Source organism: Siphateles boraxobius, unplaced genomic scaffold, assembly GCF_051911475.1.
Source record: "Siphateles boraxobius isolate OS27281-9 unplaced genomic scaffold, OSU_SipBor_1 7, whole genome shotgun sequence".
Taxonomy (NCBI): domain Eukaryota; kingdom Metazoa; phylum Chordata; class Actinopteri; order Cypriniformes; family Leuciscidae; genus Siphateles; species Siphateles boraxobius.
The window spans coordinates 40,960,148-40,982,500 of record NW_027509197.1 but is presented as its reverse complement, the minus strand read 5'-3'; the positions used below and the strand labels follow the sequence as shown (position 1 = coordinate 40,982,500).

Here is a 22,353-nt window from a genome sequence, read left to right as displayed (position 1 = left end):
TGTTTTTGTTGTTGGTTTTTAGGGCTTGAGGGAAAATGAGCTCTTCTGAGGTTGTTTAAAACCCAAATTTGCCCTCTCATGTGACTTCACACCCGCTGCTTGGCACCTCAGTAAAGAGGAAGATGAAGCTTAGAAAAACATGAAACCCAGATGTTCCTTGTAGAACCCGACCCTGAAAACTACAATAAAACTGATAGCTATGACTTTAATAAAAGTTGTTCGATAAACACACCTATGCTCTAATGCACCTAGCTGTGATACAATGTTGCTGCTAAAACAATATATTGTTTTATAAAAGCAATAAACCACTCAATAGTTTATGCATGACAAAAATAACCCATAAAATCACATTTCCTACAGTCACTCACTGCTATAATATAAAAGAGCTCAAAGTGAGTGATGTTCATCACATGATCACCATTTCTGGATGAACCACTTCTTTCATGTGACCTCGGATAAAAAGGACTTTATTTATTTATCAAGGCCAATTTATTTCAAAGAAACTCTAAAAGGCACATGAATGTTTATAGTTTGTGTGAAGGCTCTTTGTATCTCTGCTTTTCCGATATTTAAAAGACACGCTTTATATCTGTACAAATCCCAAATACTGTCTATTAATTTCTCACATGTGAATCGATCGAGAACAGGCGGCTTGTTGAGTCGATCTGAGCAGCTGACTGTGCCGAAGCTCATTGAATATTCATGAGCATAAACAGCTGCCCTATTGAGTGTGCTTTAAAGAGCGCTGAACTGAATGGCTGACTCCTTTATTTCGAGAGAGTGGCCTGACTGAGTTCACATCTCTTTGCACGACCATCGTGAGAACTCGATTTGTTAAACACAACCTAACAGTTTACTTAACCAAAAAACAAACGATTAAATTGACAAATTAAATCACTAAAAAATAAACTAAAATTACCGTGAAAAAGCTTACATGTGTGATCAAGGGGAAGTCTTCTGAATTTTACGAAATTTGGGAGATGTTCTTGAGATTCGTTAAAGAAGGAAATATTGAAGAGGCTATAGATGTGTGGAGTTGTAGGATATAGGAGTGTGTGATATATATAAAGCACTGTATGTTTAAAGAATTTTTATTTTTATTATTTGTTTATTTTTATTTTTTTACGGCTGCCAGGGTCAATGTGGAGGGGGAGGGATTTGAGTAGTTATGTTTGTAATCATGTGTATGTTATGTTCTTGTGTTAAATGTGTTGTAAAACTCAATAAAAATATGCACGCAAAATAAAATAAAAAATTACCATGAAAACTAAAACTTTAAAAATAAAAGTAATTAAAAATATTAATAAAACTATAATAAACTTAAATAACACTGCTCTTGGACCAATTCTGCATTTAATTTATTCAGCGTAATGTGTCTTCGGTGTTTCAAATCAGCATTGAGATTTTAGGTCTATTTTAATTTGAATTGAAGACTTTCGCCATTGAAATCATCTACGTCAATTTACCAGTTCATTTGTAGTGACTCTGTGGTGTCGTCTCATGAGAGATGATTATGATTCTGTAATCATCTATAGCCTCACACCAACTTCCCAAAGTATTCCACGTGAGCCAAGAAACCATTTTGAATTCCCAAAACTTCCAATACGCTGTTAACTCACACGCTATTGGATTTCATGCAGCTGTCGTATAATGTAAAGAGAAGCTTGGGAATCTGAGGATACGGTCATCTGTTAGTTCTTTACGCATCTTTACAGCGAATAATTCAATGCTACGGATGAGGAAAATCCTGAACATTCAGGCTGGGGAATTAACATGCGACACCAGCTGATGTGAACCAGAGCACAAAACCAGAATCACATGCGGATGAATCACAAATATCTAACCGGGAAGTGAATCATGGATGTGTTGCATAAACATGCTTGAGGGGGTCGAGAGTGTCAGGGAATCACTAGGGAATTTGGGGAGAGGAAAGTAATGAGCCCATCTAATCCTGCAATGAAAACAAGTGAGAGCTTAAATGTTACTATTGCTGTCAGCGACATTCCCGAAACTGTTCAAACAACTCCAGATGATAATGGATATTAAAAGAAATACTTTGCAGAGTCTATAAACTGATGGACCCCAGCCAGGTCTAGAAACCACACTCTAAAAAATCTTGGGTTATTTATTCTAACCAAATCCTGGGTTGAGCCTTTTGGGTCAATTTCTTGGGTAGTTTTTGTGTAACCCAATTCCTGGGTCAGATGCAACAACCCAGTGTTTGGGTGGTTTTTGTGTTAGCCAGCTCCTGGGTCAGATGTTTTTGTGTTACCCCACCTCTTGGGTCAAATGTAACAACCCAGTGTTTGGGTAGTTTTTGCGTTACCCCGGTCCTGTGTCAGATGTAACAACCCAGTTTTTGGTTAGTTTTTGTGTTACCCTGCTCCTGTGTCAGATGTAACAACCCAGTTTTGGGTAGTTTTTGTGTTACCCTGCTCCTGTGTCAGATGTAATAACCCAGTTTTTGGGTAGTTTTTGTGTTACCCTGCTCCTGTGTCAGATGTAATAACCCAGTGTTTGGGTAGTTTTTTTGTTACCCCGCTCCTTGGTCAGATGAAACAACCCAGTTTTTGGGTAGTTTTTGTGTTACCCTGCTCCTGTGTCAGATGTAACAACCCAGTTTTTGGGTAGTTTTTGTGTTACCCTGCTCCTGTGTCAGATGTAACAACTCAGTTTTGGGGTAGTTTTTGTGTTACCCCGCTCCTTGGTCAGATGAAACAACCCAGTTTTTGGGTCGTTTTTGTGTTACCCTGCTCCTGTGTCAGATGTAACAACCCAGTTTTTGGGTAGTTTTTGTGTTACCCTGCTCCTGTGTCAGATGTAACAACCCAGTTTTGGGGTAGTTTTTGTGTTACCCTGCTCCTGTGTCAGATGTAACAACCCAGTTTTTGTTTTACCCTGCTCCTGTGTCAGATGTAATAACCCAGTGTTTGGGTAGTTTTTGTGTTACCCCACTCCTGTGTCAAATGTAACAACCCAGTGTTTGGGTAGTTTTTGTGTTACCCAGCTCCTGTGTCAGGTGTAACAACCCAGTTTTTGGGTAGTTTTTGTGTTACCCTGCTCCTGTGTCAGATGTAACAGCCCGGTGTTTGGGTAGTTTTTTGCAACCCAGAACCTGGGTCAGATAGAACAACCCAGAATTAATGTATTAAAATAAAAGTAATAAAAAAACAGTACTATAGAAAAAACAAATCAACACAGTATGATGGATTAAATCAGCCATTTATGCTGGGTTAAATAAACAACCCAATTTTCTGGGTAAAATTAACCCAACATGTGTTCTGTCCTATATTTACACAGCCCTTGGGTTGAAAGGTGTTTTTTAGAGTGCAGACATGTGCATGGTCTCTTTTGACCGTAAGCAACCAAGCTCTGCACAGGCATGCATTCTCATTTTCTCCAGAAAGAAACCCAGTTTTCTGCTTGGGTTTCTTATTGCGGCTGCGAATTGAGAGTCGGTGGCGATTCCATCAGGCCATTCACATGTTAAGGGCTCCTCGGTGGCCAAATGAAGAGATTCAGAGGCTTTTGTCTACTAGCAGCGACAGTAGATGAGCAGAGCACAAAGAGCTATCTGTGAAGTCTTGAATGAGCTCCACAGGCCGAATGCCAAAATCTTCAGGCCTTTCGACTCCCTTTAAAGCCACATTCCCAATTACTTTCACTCAGACAGTTCAAACCAAGACCACGGAAATATGGGGGGGGAAGCTTCCCTATTTATTTCTGTGGCAAATGAGTGCAGCTGGGGTTCAGAAAGATCACGACTACTTAAGGGCCTTTACTTCAAACGACGTAGCATGTTTTAAAAAGCCCAAAGCCAACAAATATGAGCAAAGGAGGACAGATATCATTTCATGCAGGGATTAGAGATCTGGCCAGGAAGAACAACCAATAAACACACTGAAGAAACGTAGCACAGCAGATGACAGGAAAACGACACTACATTCCCCACAAGTGACGTTTAAAATGAGTAATAAAGGTGTCAAAATTGGTGCAGAAACTATTTTCACTCAGAAATTGCTAGTAAAGTTCATTAAAAATTACAAAGAAAAAGAAAGTAGCGCATTAATTAAACGTGAGATTTTGAAGTAGAAAGACTGAAATATTTTCCTGTAAAACATACTATACTAATATAAATATTATTGTATGAAAAACATTCAATAAACATTGAATAATGTGAAAAACAGAGGGAAAATGTGAATTAAAGAGGATTATATAAGGATATTTAAGCTACTTTACTACTTTGAATTATACTCATCCAATCAGAATTTAGAGTCTGAACTCTATAGTCCAACCCTCAATGCAGGACCCAATCACATCCTTTCATTCATGATTGACAGGTGTTCTACCACCTGTTGAAATGTCTAATCAAACGCTTGATTCTCTCTAGCGCTGACCCGGAAACCTAAAAATGACTGATTGTGCTTTACATATTCTTTATGTCCTGGTTTCTGTTCTTGGCATAATGTAAATAGGTCAAACGGGAAAAACATATTGATTTATTTTCCACAGTTTTCCATCGATACAGTCCACATCAAAATAGTACAGCAATGCTAAATGGTGTCATGGAAAACATGTACATGGAATATGTGCAGTAATGTAATGTGAATAAGGTTTCAGCACGTGGAAATCATCTTCACTCATGAAACAGATGAAAATTAACTCTTAAAGTCCCCTTGTAATCAATAATTTTAGCCCTTAAAACTCATCTTTGATCTTCAAATTGACATTTTGTCCTGGGATTAATAATTTCTTTATGCCTTAAAATAGCTTGAATGTAACTCTACACTCTTGTTTAATTTAGTATGTGTGGACCTATGAATACTATCCAAATTAGGATAAAATATTCTGCAATGTTTTTTTTGACTGATGAATTTGCACATGGTTTGTCATAGCATATTAAAACGCCACATAGACATATAAACATCGAAAACCTGATATTCACCACAAGGGATCTTTAAATAAAAAATAAATGCAAATAAAGGAGGTTGATCTTTCTATTGAGACGTTCATCATAAATAACAGGTTTGCCCTTTAAGCCTTTTCACTGACATTTGGATTGGAAAGGCCAAACCACTGAAGTCTGCAGCTTTCAGTATCACTAATATAGGCAACTAATTTATAAAGCTCTCATGAACACTTTTGAGCTCTTGCTAGATCCATCATGTGGCTCTGAAAGGATTCAGCGCAGGGCCGCAGATTCGACTCGCTCTTGCCCCTCTTGTCTTCTGAATGGTCCTTTGATGCCCAAATGTGAGGGAAATTGGCCATGCTTGAGCAAGCACTCCCACTTCCATATAATTTCATATCACAATTCACAATGCTCCTCTTTGTGTGCAATGCGATTATGAAGAGAAACAAATAAACATGATGGACAGGACCAGTGAACTACTTTTGGGAGTAGATTAAAGGAGCCATAGCACAAAGCAGGACACGTCATGACGAATTTGTTCTGCGTAACACGGGAATGAACCTCATTGGTTCTTGAGATGCTCAAAAGTGATGCGTAACACGAGAATGAACATCATTGGTTCTTGCTGAAGCTCAAACGTGATGCGTAACACAAGAATGAACCTCATTGGTTCTTGCTGAAGCTCAAACGTGATGCGTAACACAAGAATGAACCTCATTGGTTCTTGCTGAAGCTCAAACGTTTTATGTAACATGAGAATGAACATCATTGGTTCTTGAGAAACTCAAACGTGCTGCGTAACACGAGAATGAACATCTTTGGTTCTTGAGAAGCTCAAAAGTGATGCGTAACACGAGAATGAACATCATTGGTTCTTGAGAAGCTCAAACGTGATGCGTAACACGAGAATGAACATCATTGGTTCTTGAGAAGCTCAAACGTGATGCGTAACACGAGAATGAACATCATTGGTTCTTGAGAAGCTCAAACGTGATGCGTAACACGAGAATGAACATCATTGGTTCTTGAGAAGCTCAAACGTGATGCGTAACACGAGAATGAACATCATTGGTTCTTGAGAAACTCAAACGTGCTGCGTAACAGAAGAATGAACATCATTGGTTCTTGAGAAGCTCAAACGTGATGCTTAACACGAGAATGAACATCATTGGTTCTTGCTGAAGCTCAAACGTGATGCGTAACACGAGAATGAACATCATTGGTTCTTGAGAAGCTCAAACGTGATGCGTAACACGAGAATGAACCTCATTGGTTCTTGAGAAGCTCAAACGTGATGCGTAACACGAGAATGAACATCATTGGTTCTTGAGAAGCTCAAACGTGATGCGTAACACGAGAATGAACATCATTGGTTCTTGAGAAGCTCAAACGTGATGCGTAACACGAGAATGAACATCATTGGTTCTTGAGAAACTCAAACGTGCTGCGTAACAGAAGAATGAACATCTTTGGTTCTTGAGAAGCTCAAACGTGATGCGTAACAGAAGAATGAACATCATTGGTTCTTGAGAAGCTCAAAAGTGATGCGTAACACGAGAATGAACATCATTGGTTCTTGAGAAGCTCAAACGTGATGCGTAACACGAGAATGAACATCATTGGTTCTTGAGAAGCTCAAACGTGATGCGTAACACGAGAATAAGCTTCATTGGTTCTTGATAAACTCAAACGTGATGCGTAACAGAAGAATTAACATCATTGGTTCTTGCTGAAGCTCAAACGTGATGCGTAACACGAGAATGAACATCATTGGTTCTTGAGAAGCTCAAACGTGATGCGTAACACGAGAATGAACCTCATTGGTTCTTGCTGAAGCTCAAACGTGATGCGTAACACGAGAATGAACCTCATTGGTTCTTGCTGAAGCTCAAACGTGATGCGCAACACGAGAATGAGCCCTAATTGGTTCTTGCTGAAGCTCAAACGTGATGCGTAACACGAGAATGAACATAACTGGTTCTTGAGAAGCTCAAACGTGATGCGTAACACGAGAATGAACCTCATTGGTTCTTGCTGAAGCTCAAACGTGATGCGTAATACGAGAATGAACCCTCATTGGTTCTTGAGAAACTCAAACATGCTGCGTAACACAAGAATGAACATCATTGGTTCTTGAGAAGCTCAAACGTGATGCGTAACACGAGAATGAACATCATTGGTTCTTGAGAAGCTCAAACGTGATGCGTAACACGAGAATGAACATCATTGGTTCTTGCTGAAGCTCAAACGTGATGCGTAACACGGGAATGAACCTCATTGGTTCTTGAGAAGCTCAAACGTGATGCGTAACAGAAGAATTAACATCATTGGTTCTTGAGAAGCTCAAACGTGATGCGTAACACGAGAATGAACCTCATTGGTTCTTGCTGAAGCTCAAACGTGATGCGTAACACGAGAATGAACCTCATTGGTTCTTGCTGAAGCTCAAACGTGATGCGTAACACGAGAATGAACATCATTGGTTCTTGAGAAGCTCAAACGTGATGCGTAATACGAGAATGAACCTCATTGGTTCTTGAGAAACTCAAACGTGATGCGTAATACGAGAATGAACCTCACTGGTTCTTGAGAAACTCAAACGTGATGCGTAATACGAGAATGAACCTCATTGGTTCTTGAGAAACTCAAACGTGATGCGTAACACGAGAATGAGCTTCATTGGTTCTTGCTGAAGCTCAAACGTGATGCGTAACACGAGAATATACATCATTGGTTCTTGAGAAGCTCAAACGTGATGCGTAACACGAGAATGAACCTCATTGGTTCTTGAGAAACTCAAACATGCTGCGTAACACGAGAATGTACATAATTGGTTCTTGAGAAGCTCAAACGTGATGCGTAACAGAAGAATGAGCTTCATTGGTTCTTGAGAAACTCAAACGTGATGCGTAACACGAGAATGAACATCATTGGTTCTTGAGAAGCTCAAACGTGATGCGTAACACGAGAATGAGCTTCATTGGTTCTTGAGAAACTCAAACGTGATGTGTAACATGAGAATGAGCTTCATTGGTTCTTGAGAAACTCAAACGTGATGCGTAACACGAGAATGAGCTTCATTGGTTCTTGAGAAACTCAAACGTGATGTGTAACATGAGAATGAGCTTCATTGGTTCTTGAGAAACTCAAACGTGATGCGTAACACGAGAATGAGCTTCATTGGTTCTTGAGAAACTCAAACATGCTGCGTAACACGAGAATGAACATCATTGGTTCTTGAGAAGCTCAAACGTGATGTGTAACACGAGAATGAACCTCATTGGTTCTTGAGAAGCTCAAACGTGATGCGTAACAGAAGAATGAGCTTCATTGGTTCTTGAGAAACTCAAACGTGATGCGTAACACGAGAATGAACATCATTGGTTCTTGAGAAGCTCAAACGTGATGCGTAATACGAGAATGAACCTCATTGGTTCTTGAGAAACTCAAACATGCTGCGTAACACGAGAATGAACATCATTGGTTCTTGAGAAGCTCAAACGTGATGTGTAACACGAGAATGAACCTCATTGGTTCTTGAGAAGCTCAAACGTGATGCGTAACAGAAGAATGAGCTTCATTGGTTCTTGAGAGACTCAAACGTGATGCGTAACACGAGAATGAACATCATTGGTTCTTGAGAAGCTCAAACGTGATGCGTAACACGAGAATGAGCCTCATTGGTTCTTGAGAAACTCAAACGTGATGCGTAACACGAGAATGAACATCATTGGTTCTTGAGAAGCTCAAACGTGATGCGTAACACGAGAATAAGCTTCATTGGTTCTTGATAAACTCAAACGTGATGCGTAGCAGAAGAATTAACATCATTGGTTCTTGCTGAAGCTCAAACGTGATGCGTAACACGAGAATGAACATCATTGGTTCTTGAGAAGCTCAAACGTGATGCGTAACACGAGAATGAACCTCATTGGTTCTTGCTGAAGCTCAAACGTGATGCGTAACACGAGAATGAACCTCATTGGTTCTTGCTGAAGCTCAAACGTGATGCGTAACACGAGAATGAACCCTCATTGGTTCTTGCTGAAGCTCAAACGTGATGCGTAACACGAGAATGAACATAACTGGTTCTTGAGAAGCTCAAACGTGATGCGTAACACGAGAATGAACCCTCATTGGTTCTTGCTGAAGCTCAAACGTGATGCGTAATACGAGAATGAACCCTCATTGGTTCTTGAGAAACTCAAACATGCTGCGTAACACAAGAATGAACATCATTGGTTCTTGAGAAGCTCAAACGTGATGCGTAACACGAGAATGAACATCATTGGTTCTTTAGAAGCTCAAACGTGATGCGTAACACGAGAATGAACATCATTGGTTCTTGCTGAAGCTCAAACGTGATGCGTAACACGAGAATGAACCTCATTGGTTCTTGAGAAGCTCAAACGTGATGCGTAACAGAAGAATTAACATCATTGGTTCTTGAGAAGCTCAAACGTGATGCGTAACACGAGAATGAACCTCATTGGTTCTTGCTTAAGCTCAAACGTGATGCGTAACACGAGAATGAACCTCATTGGTTCTTGCTGAAGCTCAAACGTGATGCGTAACACGAGAATGAACATCATTGGTTCTTGAGAAGCTCAAACGTGATGCGTAATACGAGAATGAACCTCATTGGTTCTTGAGAAACTCAAACGTGATGCGTAATACGAGAATGAACCTCATTGGTTCTTGAGAAACTCAAACGTGATGCGTAATACGAGAATGAACCTCATTGGTTCTTGAGAAACTCAAACGTGATGCGTAACACGAGAATGAGCTTCATTGGTTCTTGCTGAAGCTCAAACGTGATGCGTAACACGAGAATGAACATCATTGGTTCTTGAGAAGCTCAAACGTGATGCGTAACACGAGAATGAACCTCATTGGTTCTTGAGAAACTCAAACATGCTGCGTAACACGAGAATGTACATCATTGGTTCTTGAGAAGCTCAAACGTGATGCGTAACAGAAGAATGAGCTTCATTGGTTCTTGAGAAACTCAAACGTGATGCGTAACACGAGAATGAACATCATTGGTTCTTGAGAAGCTCAAACGTGATGCGTAACACGAGAATGAGCTTCATTGGTTCTTGAGAAACTCAAACGTGATGTGTAACATGAGAATGAGCTTCATTGGTTCTTGAGAAACTCAAACGTGATGCGTAACACGAGAATGAGCTTCATTGGTTCTTGAGAAACTCAAACGTGATGTGTAACATGAGAATGAGCTTCATTGGTTCTTGAGAAGCTCAAACGTGATGCGTAACACGAGAATGAACATCATTGGTTCTTGAGAAGCTCAAACGTGATGCGTAACACGAGAATGAACATCATTGGTTCTTGAGAAGCTCAAACGTGATGCGTAACACGAGAATGAACATCATTGGTTCTTGAGAAACTCAAACGTGCTGCGTAACAGAAGAATGAACATCATTGGTTCTTGAGAAGCTCAAACGTGATGCTTAACACGAGAATGAACATCATTGGTTCTTGCTGAAGCTCAAACGTGATGCGTAACACAAGAATGAACCTCATTGGTTCTTGAGAAGCTCAAAAGTGATGCGTAACACGAGAATGAACCTCATTGGTTCTTGAGAAGCTCAAAAGTGATGCGTAACACGAGAATGAGCCTCATTGGTTCTTGAGAAGCTCAAACGTGATGCGTAACACAAGAATGAACCTCATTGGTTCTTGAGAAGCTCAAACGTGATGCGTAACACGAGAATGAACATCATTGGTTCTTGAGAAGCTCAAAAGTGATGCGTAACACGAGAATGAGCCTCATTGGTTCTTGAGAAGCTCAAACGTGATGCGTACGATCTCTGAACTTTTTGAAGCAACAAAGTGGTAGTTGCATTGACGGTCAATGGAGGGACAGAAATCTCTCAGATTTCGTTAAAATATCTTAATTTTTGTTTGATGAACGCAAGTCTCACGGGTTTGGAGAGTGAGTAAATTATGACAGAATTTTCAGTTAGGGTGAATTAACTAAAAATTCAATATGAAATGCCATTTGCAGTCCATGTAAATTCCATAATGGGATGCATTTTCAAAACAGAATCTTCAACAGAAAAAGGAGGAGGATCTTGATTTTATCCATCGGAAATTTATTGAAAAAAAGTGGGTGTTACGAATCTGCAAGGTCAGGAGAATTACAGAGGTGAGCATTTTGATAAAAGATTACAGCATTTTTCTTTGGAACAATGTGCACGGATGAACCATCATGCACAATTACACAAGAAACATGGGTTATGAAAGAAAATAGGAAAAATTCGGATTTCATGTTGACTTTAGGAAAACCACACCGACACATCGCAGGAGAGAGTCATCAACCAACACAAGAAATTACTTCTGACAAATTGATGACATTCTTTCCTCCAAAACATGACAGACTATGAAACAAACACCAAATCAAACAACATAAATACAACCACACCCAGAGATTTTAAATATATAAACTCCTGTGAATCAAATAAAAACATTTCATTACAAGCCAATTTGATACTCATTCTGGTCTGGATGCTGTAAACACAGAGGCAGCTCTGGCAAAATGTAAATGCTTAAAAGTGACTAAATCTTTCCAGGAGTCCATTATGTCGTGCTTAAAAAATGACTGTCCACAAGAGAACTCGAACAGCTACAGAAAGAACTGAAGCTATAGTTCAGATTCTGGCGGTTCTGAAGTTTATTTATACAGCATTATATTTTATAACATTATATTTAGCGCAAGTAAAGTGCTATGTATAAAAATGAATCATAAAAAGGTTCAAAGAAATAAAATAAATACAATATAAAGAAGTGAAAGTTTACAATGCAGTCCAAAAAAATTTATAATAATTAAATTGTTAAATAATTTATTTGGGGTCTGTATAGGGCTGGGCGATAGGGTACAGTTTTTAACTAGCAGATATCACCATGAAACTTCTACATTAAGATGAGAAAAAAAATTATTACAAGTTTTCTGTAATTTAATTTTTAAATATGCAAATTAGCCTTTATGTAATTAAATATGCGCTAATTTGTATATATTTTTAAAAACGAAATCTCAATATTGGACAAATTTCTTTTTTCATTGTGTTCACATATTAGATGGGGAAACAATTACAGAGGGATTTATGGATATCTACTTTTTTTATCCTGTAAATTCAGAATATACTGTCAATAGCCTTAAAAAAATATTTTCGCCATGTTTTTTGGAATAAAATGTTATATAAATCAGGCTAGGAATAATATACTTACAAATCCCTCTGTAAATGTTTTCATAATATAGGCTAGCTAGGTACAAGACTGGAAAGTTTGGTGTATATAGGAATTAATTTCCTTCTCTGTGGGCCTCGAGTGAGTCCACTAGTGATATAGCGCAGCGCTTCTGTGTTGTACGTCACACGTTGGCTCACTATTAGGGATGGGAATTGAAAACCAGTTCCACTCGAGAACCGGTTCTAAGTTTTACGAACCGTCGATATTGTATGCCCTCGACGTTAACGATTCCTCTTATCGATGCTCCTGCTCCGAGTCCCAGCCATAATATACAGACCGTGAACTCACAACTTTCCCTTTTGTCCTTTATCTGGCACCATAGTGCGACGTCCAAGTGATTTGAGCAGAGGAGGTAATCATGGAGAGGAAAAGACGATCTAAAACTTGGCTTTATTTTGCTAAACGAGACAAATTATGCTGTTTCCTGTTTGCAATAACAGGGTTTTTACTGCATTGAAATTTTTTTAGCGACCACCAAAGCGAATTGAACTGCTGGGCTTGTGACAGGGCACGTTTAACTGAAAGAACGAGCACAGAGAGAGAGAGAGAGAGAGAGAGAGAGAGAGAGAGAGAGAGAGAGACCCGGTCGCGCGCCCGCACTCTCTCACTTCGGAGCCAGGCAAAAGTGTAAACAAGACTTCACCATCTCCACACCAAGCGCTGTCTTGCTCTCTCTCCCTCACACAACATATTAACCAAAATGAATCGACACGATGTTAAAAGGTCGGAAGACCAAAGTTTCATGTGGAGTAGGGGTGTAAATCGGAGCCTACATGACGATTCGATGCGATACCGATTTCTTAAGCCAAACGATTCGATTATTTTCGATACTTCAGAATTCCCCGCGATACGATTCGATGCGATTCAATAATCGATATTTTTACATGGTATCTATTGAGTTTCAAATAAATCAAATTTTTTATAATTTGCCTTTTATCGAGAATACAGGAACAGTATTCTATTCACATAATGTGTATGTTGTGCTCAATGCACTGCAAATATAACAGCAAATATAACAGTTACTGCATACAGTCCAAAACTTGATTCTATCGAATCCTGGTGCGTTTCCGTGCATCTTACCTCATCGCAAACGTGCACGACGCATGATAGAAAACAGAACGCGGGTCAATATATTGTGTTCTTTTATTTTATTTGGTGCTATTATGCACAGCTGAGTGAACAACACCGGTTTACTGTGTGTCGCATTTGCCTTTTTTGCTGATTGCAAACGCAGGAGACAGTGAATTTCCATTAATTTGTTAATGTCCACGCGCTATGTGTGTGCGAATACACTGCAGACTCACTCTCGCTCTTATCCAAGGTAAATTATCAACACTATAATCCCATAATCAGCTAAAAAGCATGCGCAGGTCACTTACTTCCTGAACAAGTGCGCACCCGAGTCCGTGATGCTTTCACATTCACGCGAGCCGCGGCACGGTTCGAGTGCAACCGAACTCAGCGCAGGTTCATTTTTGCGCGTGTGAAATAACATAATGTGCTCGTGAGCATGTCTTACACGCTCACAACTTTTGACTAAAAAATAACGCCATACACCTCCTCCAGGCAGTCTCGGGTTTGGTACCCCTGTGCGCACCCGGGTCCGCATGACAGACAGCGTTTACATAATTAGCGATTTTTCATGCGAACCGTGGCCGTTCCGTTTCGAGTTGGTGTGAAAGCACCCTAGACTTTTCAAGTAAGCTGTTGAAGTAGCCTTTTGTACACGTTAGCGCCTGTTTGTTTACGTTAGTAAATGCTAGCTTGGAATTCGCCGACTAAGTGACTGAGGGTGCATTCACACTGGCAGTTTAGTTCGGTGACTAACTAACGTTAGCCCAGTGCATAACAACAATCGTTTGTACGCATATGAGCGGATGCTGAAAATAGACAGGCGGCAAAACAAACACATTAATCGATACTCTTGCGGACGCATCGATGCATCGAATCGTCGGCTGTATAATCGATGCATCGATACGAAACGATTCATATTTACACTCCTAATGTGGAGCATTCAGAGATGTTGTTCTCCTGAATTACCGCTGGGTGTGAATTGTGCTAGAATAAGTTACCTTATCTTCTCTGAAAAGCATTCCGCACATTCATAAACAACCCTTTAAATAAACGATCCAGGGATGAAATGTTTTCTGAGTTGATACAAATCTTGTGGGATCATGTCCTAACTGCTGGGATAATCACACGACTTGAACAAAGAAAACTACAAAACTCGACTGCTTTACGGCATATACGTCACTTCCAGCACCACCCCCACTTCCTTAAAATCGCAGGGCTTTCAAGTGTCACGCATTGAGCGTGACAGTCACTCATTTCGGTCTTTTGTCACGCTCTCCCGCCACACATTGTATTTCTCACGCTGAAAAACTATTTGTAATATATTTAATATGCCGCAGCGCCCAAAACTCTGGCCGCGCCGCTCTCACTGTGGAACAGGCATGAATTCAAGCGCGTCTCCTCTGGTGTTGTTCGTCTGGTGTTGTTAGCCAATCAGAAAATAGCACTATTGTATCTGGGTAACATTTAACGCAACAACCAATGACACCCCGTAGTCTGGGTGGTTTTTTTGTCCGCCTGACTATGTTACGGAAGCTATCTTATCCTCCGTTTATCTTCATGAATCAGGTAATGATTATTTGTCTTGCCTCAAGCTATAATGCAAATCGATTTGTAAAATTTGCAGATTTATTTATGGTAGCTTGATATTATAATATTGACGATATATGGTTATTATCTACCACTCAAACATTGCATTGAAGTATCATATAGATTCAGTAAAACGGTAACCAATAGACTAGGCTACTATAATGACACTGGCTTGTAAGAACCTTGAATTTTGTGATCCGTTGCACCACTAAAATGTACTCATTATTTTGTGAGAAACAGAAAAGCTGCCATTTGTAAAATCTAAAAAAAATATCCGCAGAATCAAACGTCTGTCAGTAGTGTAACAGTAAGTTTGTGTAACTACAGCATGCAGCTGCAGTGCAGTCTCTCATTCACTGCTTTATTCTCTTCAGGATCTCCAAACTTCACGATAACAGTCTCTGGAGTCGCACAAAGACGAGGCCGATGAACTAGACACAAAGCCAGTGCTGTGAGCGAGAACAAACCAAAGCTCTCACGCGTTCTCACACTGTCAGCTGCGACGGCTTGAATCAAACCCGTTCGGGTTTTGTCTGCCAGTTTCCTGAGAACTCAAAAAACACAGGCCTCAGTTCATGCCATAAAAAAACAAGCGATGAAACGACGTAGACTTAACGAGGAAATACTTCAAAGAGTAAATAAAAACAAGATGTTGGCTGAAGTTATCAGCGTGAGCATTTAAAGCAATAATTCAGCACATTCACTCGACCACATGTCATTCCAAACCTGGAAGTTGTTATTTTCTCAACATTAAAAATATTTTTTAGAAAAGAGCTGCATGAAGCTCCTCCAAAACATCTACCTTTTTTTTCCAAATACAAAATAACAGCATACAGGTTTGGAAACAACACAGAAGTGAGTAAACAATGACTGAACTGAACATTTGCTTTAAAGTCAACGTGAAATGGAAGTTGCAATAGACTTTTCTCCTCTATTGGTCCGTATATCCGAGTGAAACGCTTCTGAAACAAGAACAAATGTGGGCGGGGCTTGGCTGTGTTTGTGGGGAATTGATTGGATGGTTGTGGTTTGCTATTGGCTGATCTCATGTGAGTGGCAGGTTATAGCCCTGCCCACATTATCAGCGAAGAGATGCAAGATTATGAGCCACATGAATTTAAAAAGGCCCCCTGAAATATTGATTTAAGTTTTTTATCTTTCAGTATGAAAACAGGTGAAACTCGAAAAATTTGAATATCGTGCAACAGTTCAAGTATTTCAGTAATTCAAATTAATATATTAGTATAACTATATACATATGCATGATTATACTTTTCAGAGGGCCGACATTTCTGTATTTAAAATCCTTTTTTTTTATTGATTTCATGTAATATTCTAATTTTCTGAGCTTTTGAATTTGGGGTTTTAATAAGCTGTAAGCCATAATCATCACAATTATAACTTTTGCACGATATTCTAATTTTTCGTGTTTCACCTGTATGTTAGCCTTAAGGTTATGGTGTGTTCCAAAACAATGACAAAATGTGCATTTAGGAGATACAAGCATTCAAAACTTACAGTCTCTCACTTCCGCTAAAATGGATCAGGGATTTTTGTGACATCACCGGGTCTCTAGAATCTAAAGCTCCGCCCCCTCTGCTATAAACACCACCTGACCACAGCGACCGTTGACACGTCAGTGTGTGTTCGGTTGCTCAAACGCTCGGGTTTTATTCCGTTAACTGTACGCTGGTTAAGAAATGAAATGAATGAATCCTCTACTATTGAATCCAGCGCATCATCAGCGCTCGGATCCGCTTCCATGGTGCTGTCAGTCAGTGAGGGAAACTAAATGCTATTGGCTATTTGAAAAGGGGGAGGAGCCATTCAATATATCCTGCCTCAAAGCATCAAACAAAGTTGCGAGTTCCAAGGCATTTCAGTGGGACTTTAACACAACAATGTGCACCTATAAATCATTCATAATAAATCCAGGAGTCGGCTTCGGTTTCGGCCGAATATTTAGCTTTTTGACGGGGTTCGGTTTCTGCCGAACCTCAAAATGTTTTTCCACCGAACCAAACCGAACCCTAGACTTGCGCTACGCTGGTCGACGTCACGCCGCGGGTGATTACGGGAAGGTGTTTACGAAGGTGGACCGCTGGCTGTGAGAAAAAGTGTTGTTTTGCAGTACTTTCAGTCTAAAGAAGCCGATTCAAGTCGAGCTACATGTTCAATTTGCCGAGCACAACATCGCCGCTGTTAAAAAAAAGTCGAGCACAACATCGCCCCTGTTAAAAAAAATTGCGTATGAAACATCGGAAAGAATACGAGTTGTGCATGAAGGAATCTACGGATAGACAAAATGCAGCAACTTCAGGAACGGCAAAGGAAGGACAGTCACAACTAAAAACGTGTGTTAACCCAACGACCATTACCAGCTTTGCTAGCCCAACACCGAACAAACAGTGGGCCTCAGATCACACACGAGATTATAAATCTAAAAGGCTAATATTTTGGATATTGATTGGATCTTGAGATAGGGTAAACATTAGGGCTGTCACTTTTGTAAAAAAATTCTGTTCAATTTTTGAGACTTAGCCTATGTGTTCATCGAATCGATTGTAAAATCGAATTTTCCATGTCTAAAGACATTTCCAATTTTCAACACCAAATATTGGCAAATCCATGGACAACTAACAGGCATTAGGACGAAAGTAAAGAGGGCGCTTGAGACGCGCACAAGTCAGCAGTATTTCTGATGATTTATTGGCGTGAAGTTTTTTGCACAATGACGAACAGGAGTGCAGCATTCAAGGATTGAAATTAACACCCGCCAAATTCGGTTAAAAATTAACTTTGGCGGGTAACGCTGTCATATCAAGAGCCAATTTGGCGTGTTTCTATATTTACTCACTTTGCGGGGGAAGTTCGTGTAAGGCAAATCTGCGTGGATTTAGCGCAAATACGCAACTCGTGAGTCCTCACGAAATATTAAATACAGCGTATTGCGCAGAATCTGCGCATTTCTGGCTTGCTTGAACACACACGTCACTAAGCAACAAATAACGGCGCGCTTGTTCACTTGCACTGAAGTAATAGCGAATATTAAACAGCATTTGGTTAACAGAAAATACATTGTTATTTTCCAACATCCTACATGTTCTGTGTACTGTATTGATCCGTCTACCTAAAACACATTTTTGGTTAAAAAAAAAGGCAGTTAAAATCGATTCCCTATTTATGTTTTCGAATCTTGTGTTGGTTGGTCCGATCGATTGTGCAATCGATTTTCGAACGTAAAGTGACAGCCCTAGTAAACATAGGCCTATGGTAATTGTCAAAATAGTTTATCCCACTTGTCATCCAGGCATAATGTTGCCTATTCTTTTTTTTTCTTTTCTTTTACAGTTAAAATAAAGTGAAATGAAAAACACACTGCTGTGGATGTTATTTACTTCATTAATGTGTTTCCTGTGTTAATGGACTGAGGATTCGGTATTCGGTTTCGTATTCGACAGAATCGTAATCCAGTGGATTCGGTCCATCCCTAATAATGAACACTGCAATATTGCATAACAAATGATATTGTGCTGAAACTAAAAACAGGTTAATCGTATAACCAAGTGCTGAGACAGATTCCTGAGCTCTGAACGTGAACAGAAACAGCGAGAGCGTTTATCCTCGTCTCCATCTGGCCTACAGCCCTTCTTACGGTCCCAAAGCCCATAATTCAGTCGGGAGCTTTTAAATAGTGGTAAACATCCGTGGAAGTGGCGCCTCTCTCCTCATCTGCCCGTTTCAGAGTGGAAACTCACAGTACAGGCTATTCTACTCGCTCAAATCCTCCACATCTATTCAAACATCTGCAGGACATATTATACAAGACTTTACACAGAGACTGATGGGTCAGAGACAGCAATGCTGAATGCAGACTAAATGTAGAACTGCGCATTGTCAACATTTGAAAGGGAAGAGAAAATCCTCCCATTCGTTTTGCTGTTCATGTCAAAGTTTGTGCATCCTACCGACTCTCCAGTATTTTGCTGTATATCATCTGTCACTTGGTAGAAGCTTGTCAAATTAAACGGGTGATTACATGACAGGTTGTGATAACCTTAAAGGGTTAATTCACCCAAAAATGAAATTTATCCCATGATTTAATCAGACTCAATCCATCTGAGTTTCTTCTTTCAGTCAAACATAATCAGTTACAGTATCAGATACTGTCAAATGAAATTTTCAAGTATTTTTCAAGCACTACTTTTTTGGTTTTCAAGGACTACAATCAGAGATCTCACTTATCAAACAATATCTTAAGGTAAACATATAAACAAAAATAAACTAATAAAACAAACTGGCACGTATAAAGTGCAGCACATGCAATGATGTGGTAACTTTAACCATTGATAGGATACTATGACAAAGATATCGCTTTCCTTATTCAAACTGATTTTTCTCCCATGAATATATGATTGACGTGAAGAATAAAAGCTGTATCACATACTTGGATATTTATGAGCAATATCACGCTCATAGCCATGCAAAATTCCTTTATATCTATATCAGACGGGCTGCAGCATTGATTTTGTGTGAAAATATTGTTTTATCAATAAAATTAAAGACTAATTTCACATATAGGATATTGTCTTTCAATAATTCAAGCACTTTTCAAGTACCTTTTCATAAATATGACTGATTTCAAGGGGTTTTTGGGTTGTAACCCAAAAAAAGTGCATCCATCCATCATAAAAGTAATCATTAATAAAGGCCTTAATAAAGTAATAACCTTTAAAGTAATAAAGGTTAATAAAGTTACAATTCACTTCCATTACAAAGCTTAAGAGCCAGGATATTTTTAATATATAACTCTGTGTTTGGCTGAAAGAAGAAAGTTATACACCTAGAATGGCTTGAGGTGGACAATTATGGGATCATTTGAATTTTTGGGTGAATTAACCCTTTAAAACCCATCAACCAAATCACATTATGTAAATGATAATAGTACTCTTTGTATGGTTAATAAGCGGTTGCTGGATGATCAATGTAAATCATGTGAACCAAAGCAAAAGCCAGATTAGAAGAACCACTGATTGAGTTATAAATGCATAGAAACAGCACATGCAGATTTTCTTTGCCAAACTGGGTTTGCATTTGCTCATTGAAAACGAACAATCCTAATGAGGTGGATTAGATCAAATTCACATGAACGGAAACTTAATATTTTAAACAGAATTGTAAGAAAACAGGGTTTACCCGGCTAACAGGGAACGGTCCGGCAAGGTTCTCTCAAAGTTAAGAACAAAAGTTTTTCCAGTAATGTTAATAGATTCAAATTTAATAATGTTCTCAGAACGCCAGCAAAAAACTTTATTTATGCATCGTTCTTGGACTATTTTCTCTGAAACGTTTTAGATGTTTGAAACTTTTTTTATTTTATTTTAAATGTTTCAGAACGTTTAGACAAAAAAATCAAAAGTAACGTTCCCAAAATGTTTGAAGAATGATCAAATCGAACGTTTCTTTAACGTTCGAATAACCAAGAAAAAACGTTTAAAACATTTTTTTTTTAGACTGGACGGTTTGAACGTTCCTTAAACATTCAGAAATATTGTTTTATTACTTAGGAACGTTAGCAAAAACGCTCTATAAAATTTTTTTTGTTAGCGGTTCACAACAAAACAAAATAGCAAACTGCTGTCAAATTACAATCTGTTCCACCGTTTACTTCAGTCTACTCTTGTTTACAGCTGACATGAGATGCGGTTGGTAGGAAATCAAATCTCTTTAGTGTAATCCATAATCTCACTTCTCAGCGCTGCTCGGTTAAGATACCTAGACTAATGCCGATCACTCTCGAACTGTGTCAGATACAAAGAAATACACAGACTTTACAGAAACAAAGCGAGAAAAAATGTATATTTCCACAACAGTCGCGCGCGCGTCCGTTCTGAGGTAACTGTTAAACTGACTAACTGTCACAGTCTGAGGGAAAAAACGCTCAAACTTTCAAACTACTGCGTGAAAGTATTTAATAAACTCGGTTTATAAGTTCACATACCCATTTTTCAAGCGTTCCAGCACTTCTGCAGGAGTCACATCAACTGTGTTGAGAGTTGAACGGGTAACGGGAACGCTGACTCCGCGAGCGAGCTCACACTGACTGACTCACTCACAGTAGGTGCACGCGCGTGACGTCACCAGCAGGGATTACCCTCCCCCTCGCCCTCCCTCTCTCCCTCCCTACACTGTAACTTAAAAAAGTAAGTTACCAGTGAGTTCATTAAACAATCGAGTTAATCGTCAAGCATCTATTCAAAAGGTTCAAAACGCTGCCATGAGATTATCAATGAATAAAAAACGTGAAAACGTCTTTACATTGGCTTCCGTGACATTGACATTAATACAACAAAGGAGATCGGTTTAATAAACAGAAACTCAAAATATTGTGTTAGGCTATCTGAATCACATTAATTATCTATAGGTTGATTTGATAAAAAGATAAACAGTTGTGATCTGTTGTCAAATATTGTCTCATGCAACATGTTCATTTAGTGTCAATTAAATAAGTTCAAATGTCAATCATTGGTTGACTATTTTATAAGCTGACTTATAATAATAGTAATGATGATTATGATGATGACTATTATTTTATTGTTACTGTATAAATTTGATTAACATATAAATAGTAATAATAATATTTATATATTTATCACATATTGTCATTAATTTAGTGGAAATTAAACAAGCTCAAATTTCAACCATTAGAGTAATTTATAAGTTGAATAATAATAATGATAATACTAATATTCAATGTACACTGTAATAATAACTATAACTAATAAAATAATTGTTGGTTTAACTTAAAAAAGTAACCTAGCTGCCTTAAAATTTTGAGTTAATTGGAAAAAAAAGGAGATTGGTTTAATCAACAGAATCTCAAAATATTATGTTATCTGAACCACATTAATAATCTAAGTTGATTTGACAAAAGAAAAAAAGTTGTGATAAATCATGAAAATAATTTTTTACAGTGTAAGAAAGTTGCTGCATTAAATTATTAAGTACAATCAGCTTGGATGTTTAAGTCATTTCAACTTAAGTTACATTAAACTGACTTAAAAATTAGTTGAATCTTGTATATCTTGCTTAAAAATCGCTTAACTTATTTTGATGAGTTAAAGCAATGTAAAAACATATGTTGTCAAAGCTTATTGATCATATGATTTTTTTAGCGTAATAATATTAATAATAATAAAAAGTATTATTATTATTACATTTTATTATTATTACTATGCAAATAATTCAAAGTTCAAATGTCTTGATATTTTATCTGGTATTTTAATAATAATAATAAAACATTATTATTATTATCAGGCCTATTATTATGCAAATAATATGTTAAAATGTAAAATATTAGTTGATTAATTTAAAAGCTTACTTTCATGTCATGTTTTGAATTGCATTATACCTAATATCTGGTTTAATAATATTAATAATAACTCAAATATCAGGCATTATGCAGTCCCCAACATGACCAGTTCATTAGTGTAAACAACACATGTTGAAAT

The 22,353-nt window shown here is 38.4% G+C and overlaps 1 protein-coding gene across 2 annotated transcripts in view; it reads right to left on the bottom strand.

The window, feature by feature from the left end:
• Window positions 1-20,984, bottom strand: part of gpm6bb (glycoprotein M6Bb) — a 53,882-nt gene extending 32,898 nt beyond the window's left edge. Inside the window, exon 1 of one of the 2 annotated variants that reach the window (XM_077216913.1) lies at window positions 20,844-20,984. In XM_077216913.1, coding sequence (XP_077073028.1) covers window positions 20,844-20,847 — 4 coding nt within the window. In that variant the 5' untranslated portion in view covers window positions 20,848-20,984. The remainder of the gene's footprint in view (window positions 1-20,843) is intronic. The other variant, XM_077216915.1, reaches the window with a different exon arrangement.
• Between the last annotated feature and the right edge of the window lie 1,369 nt (window positions 20,985-22,353).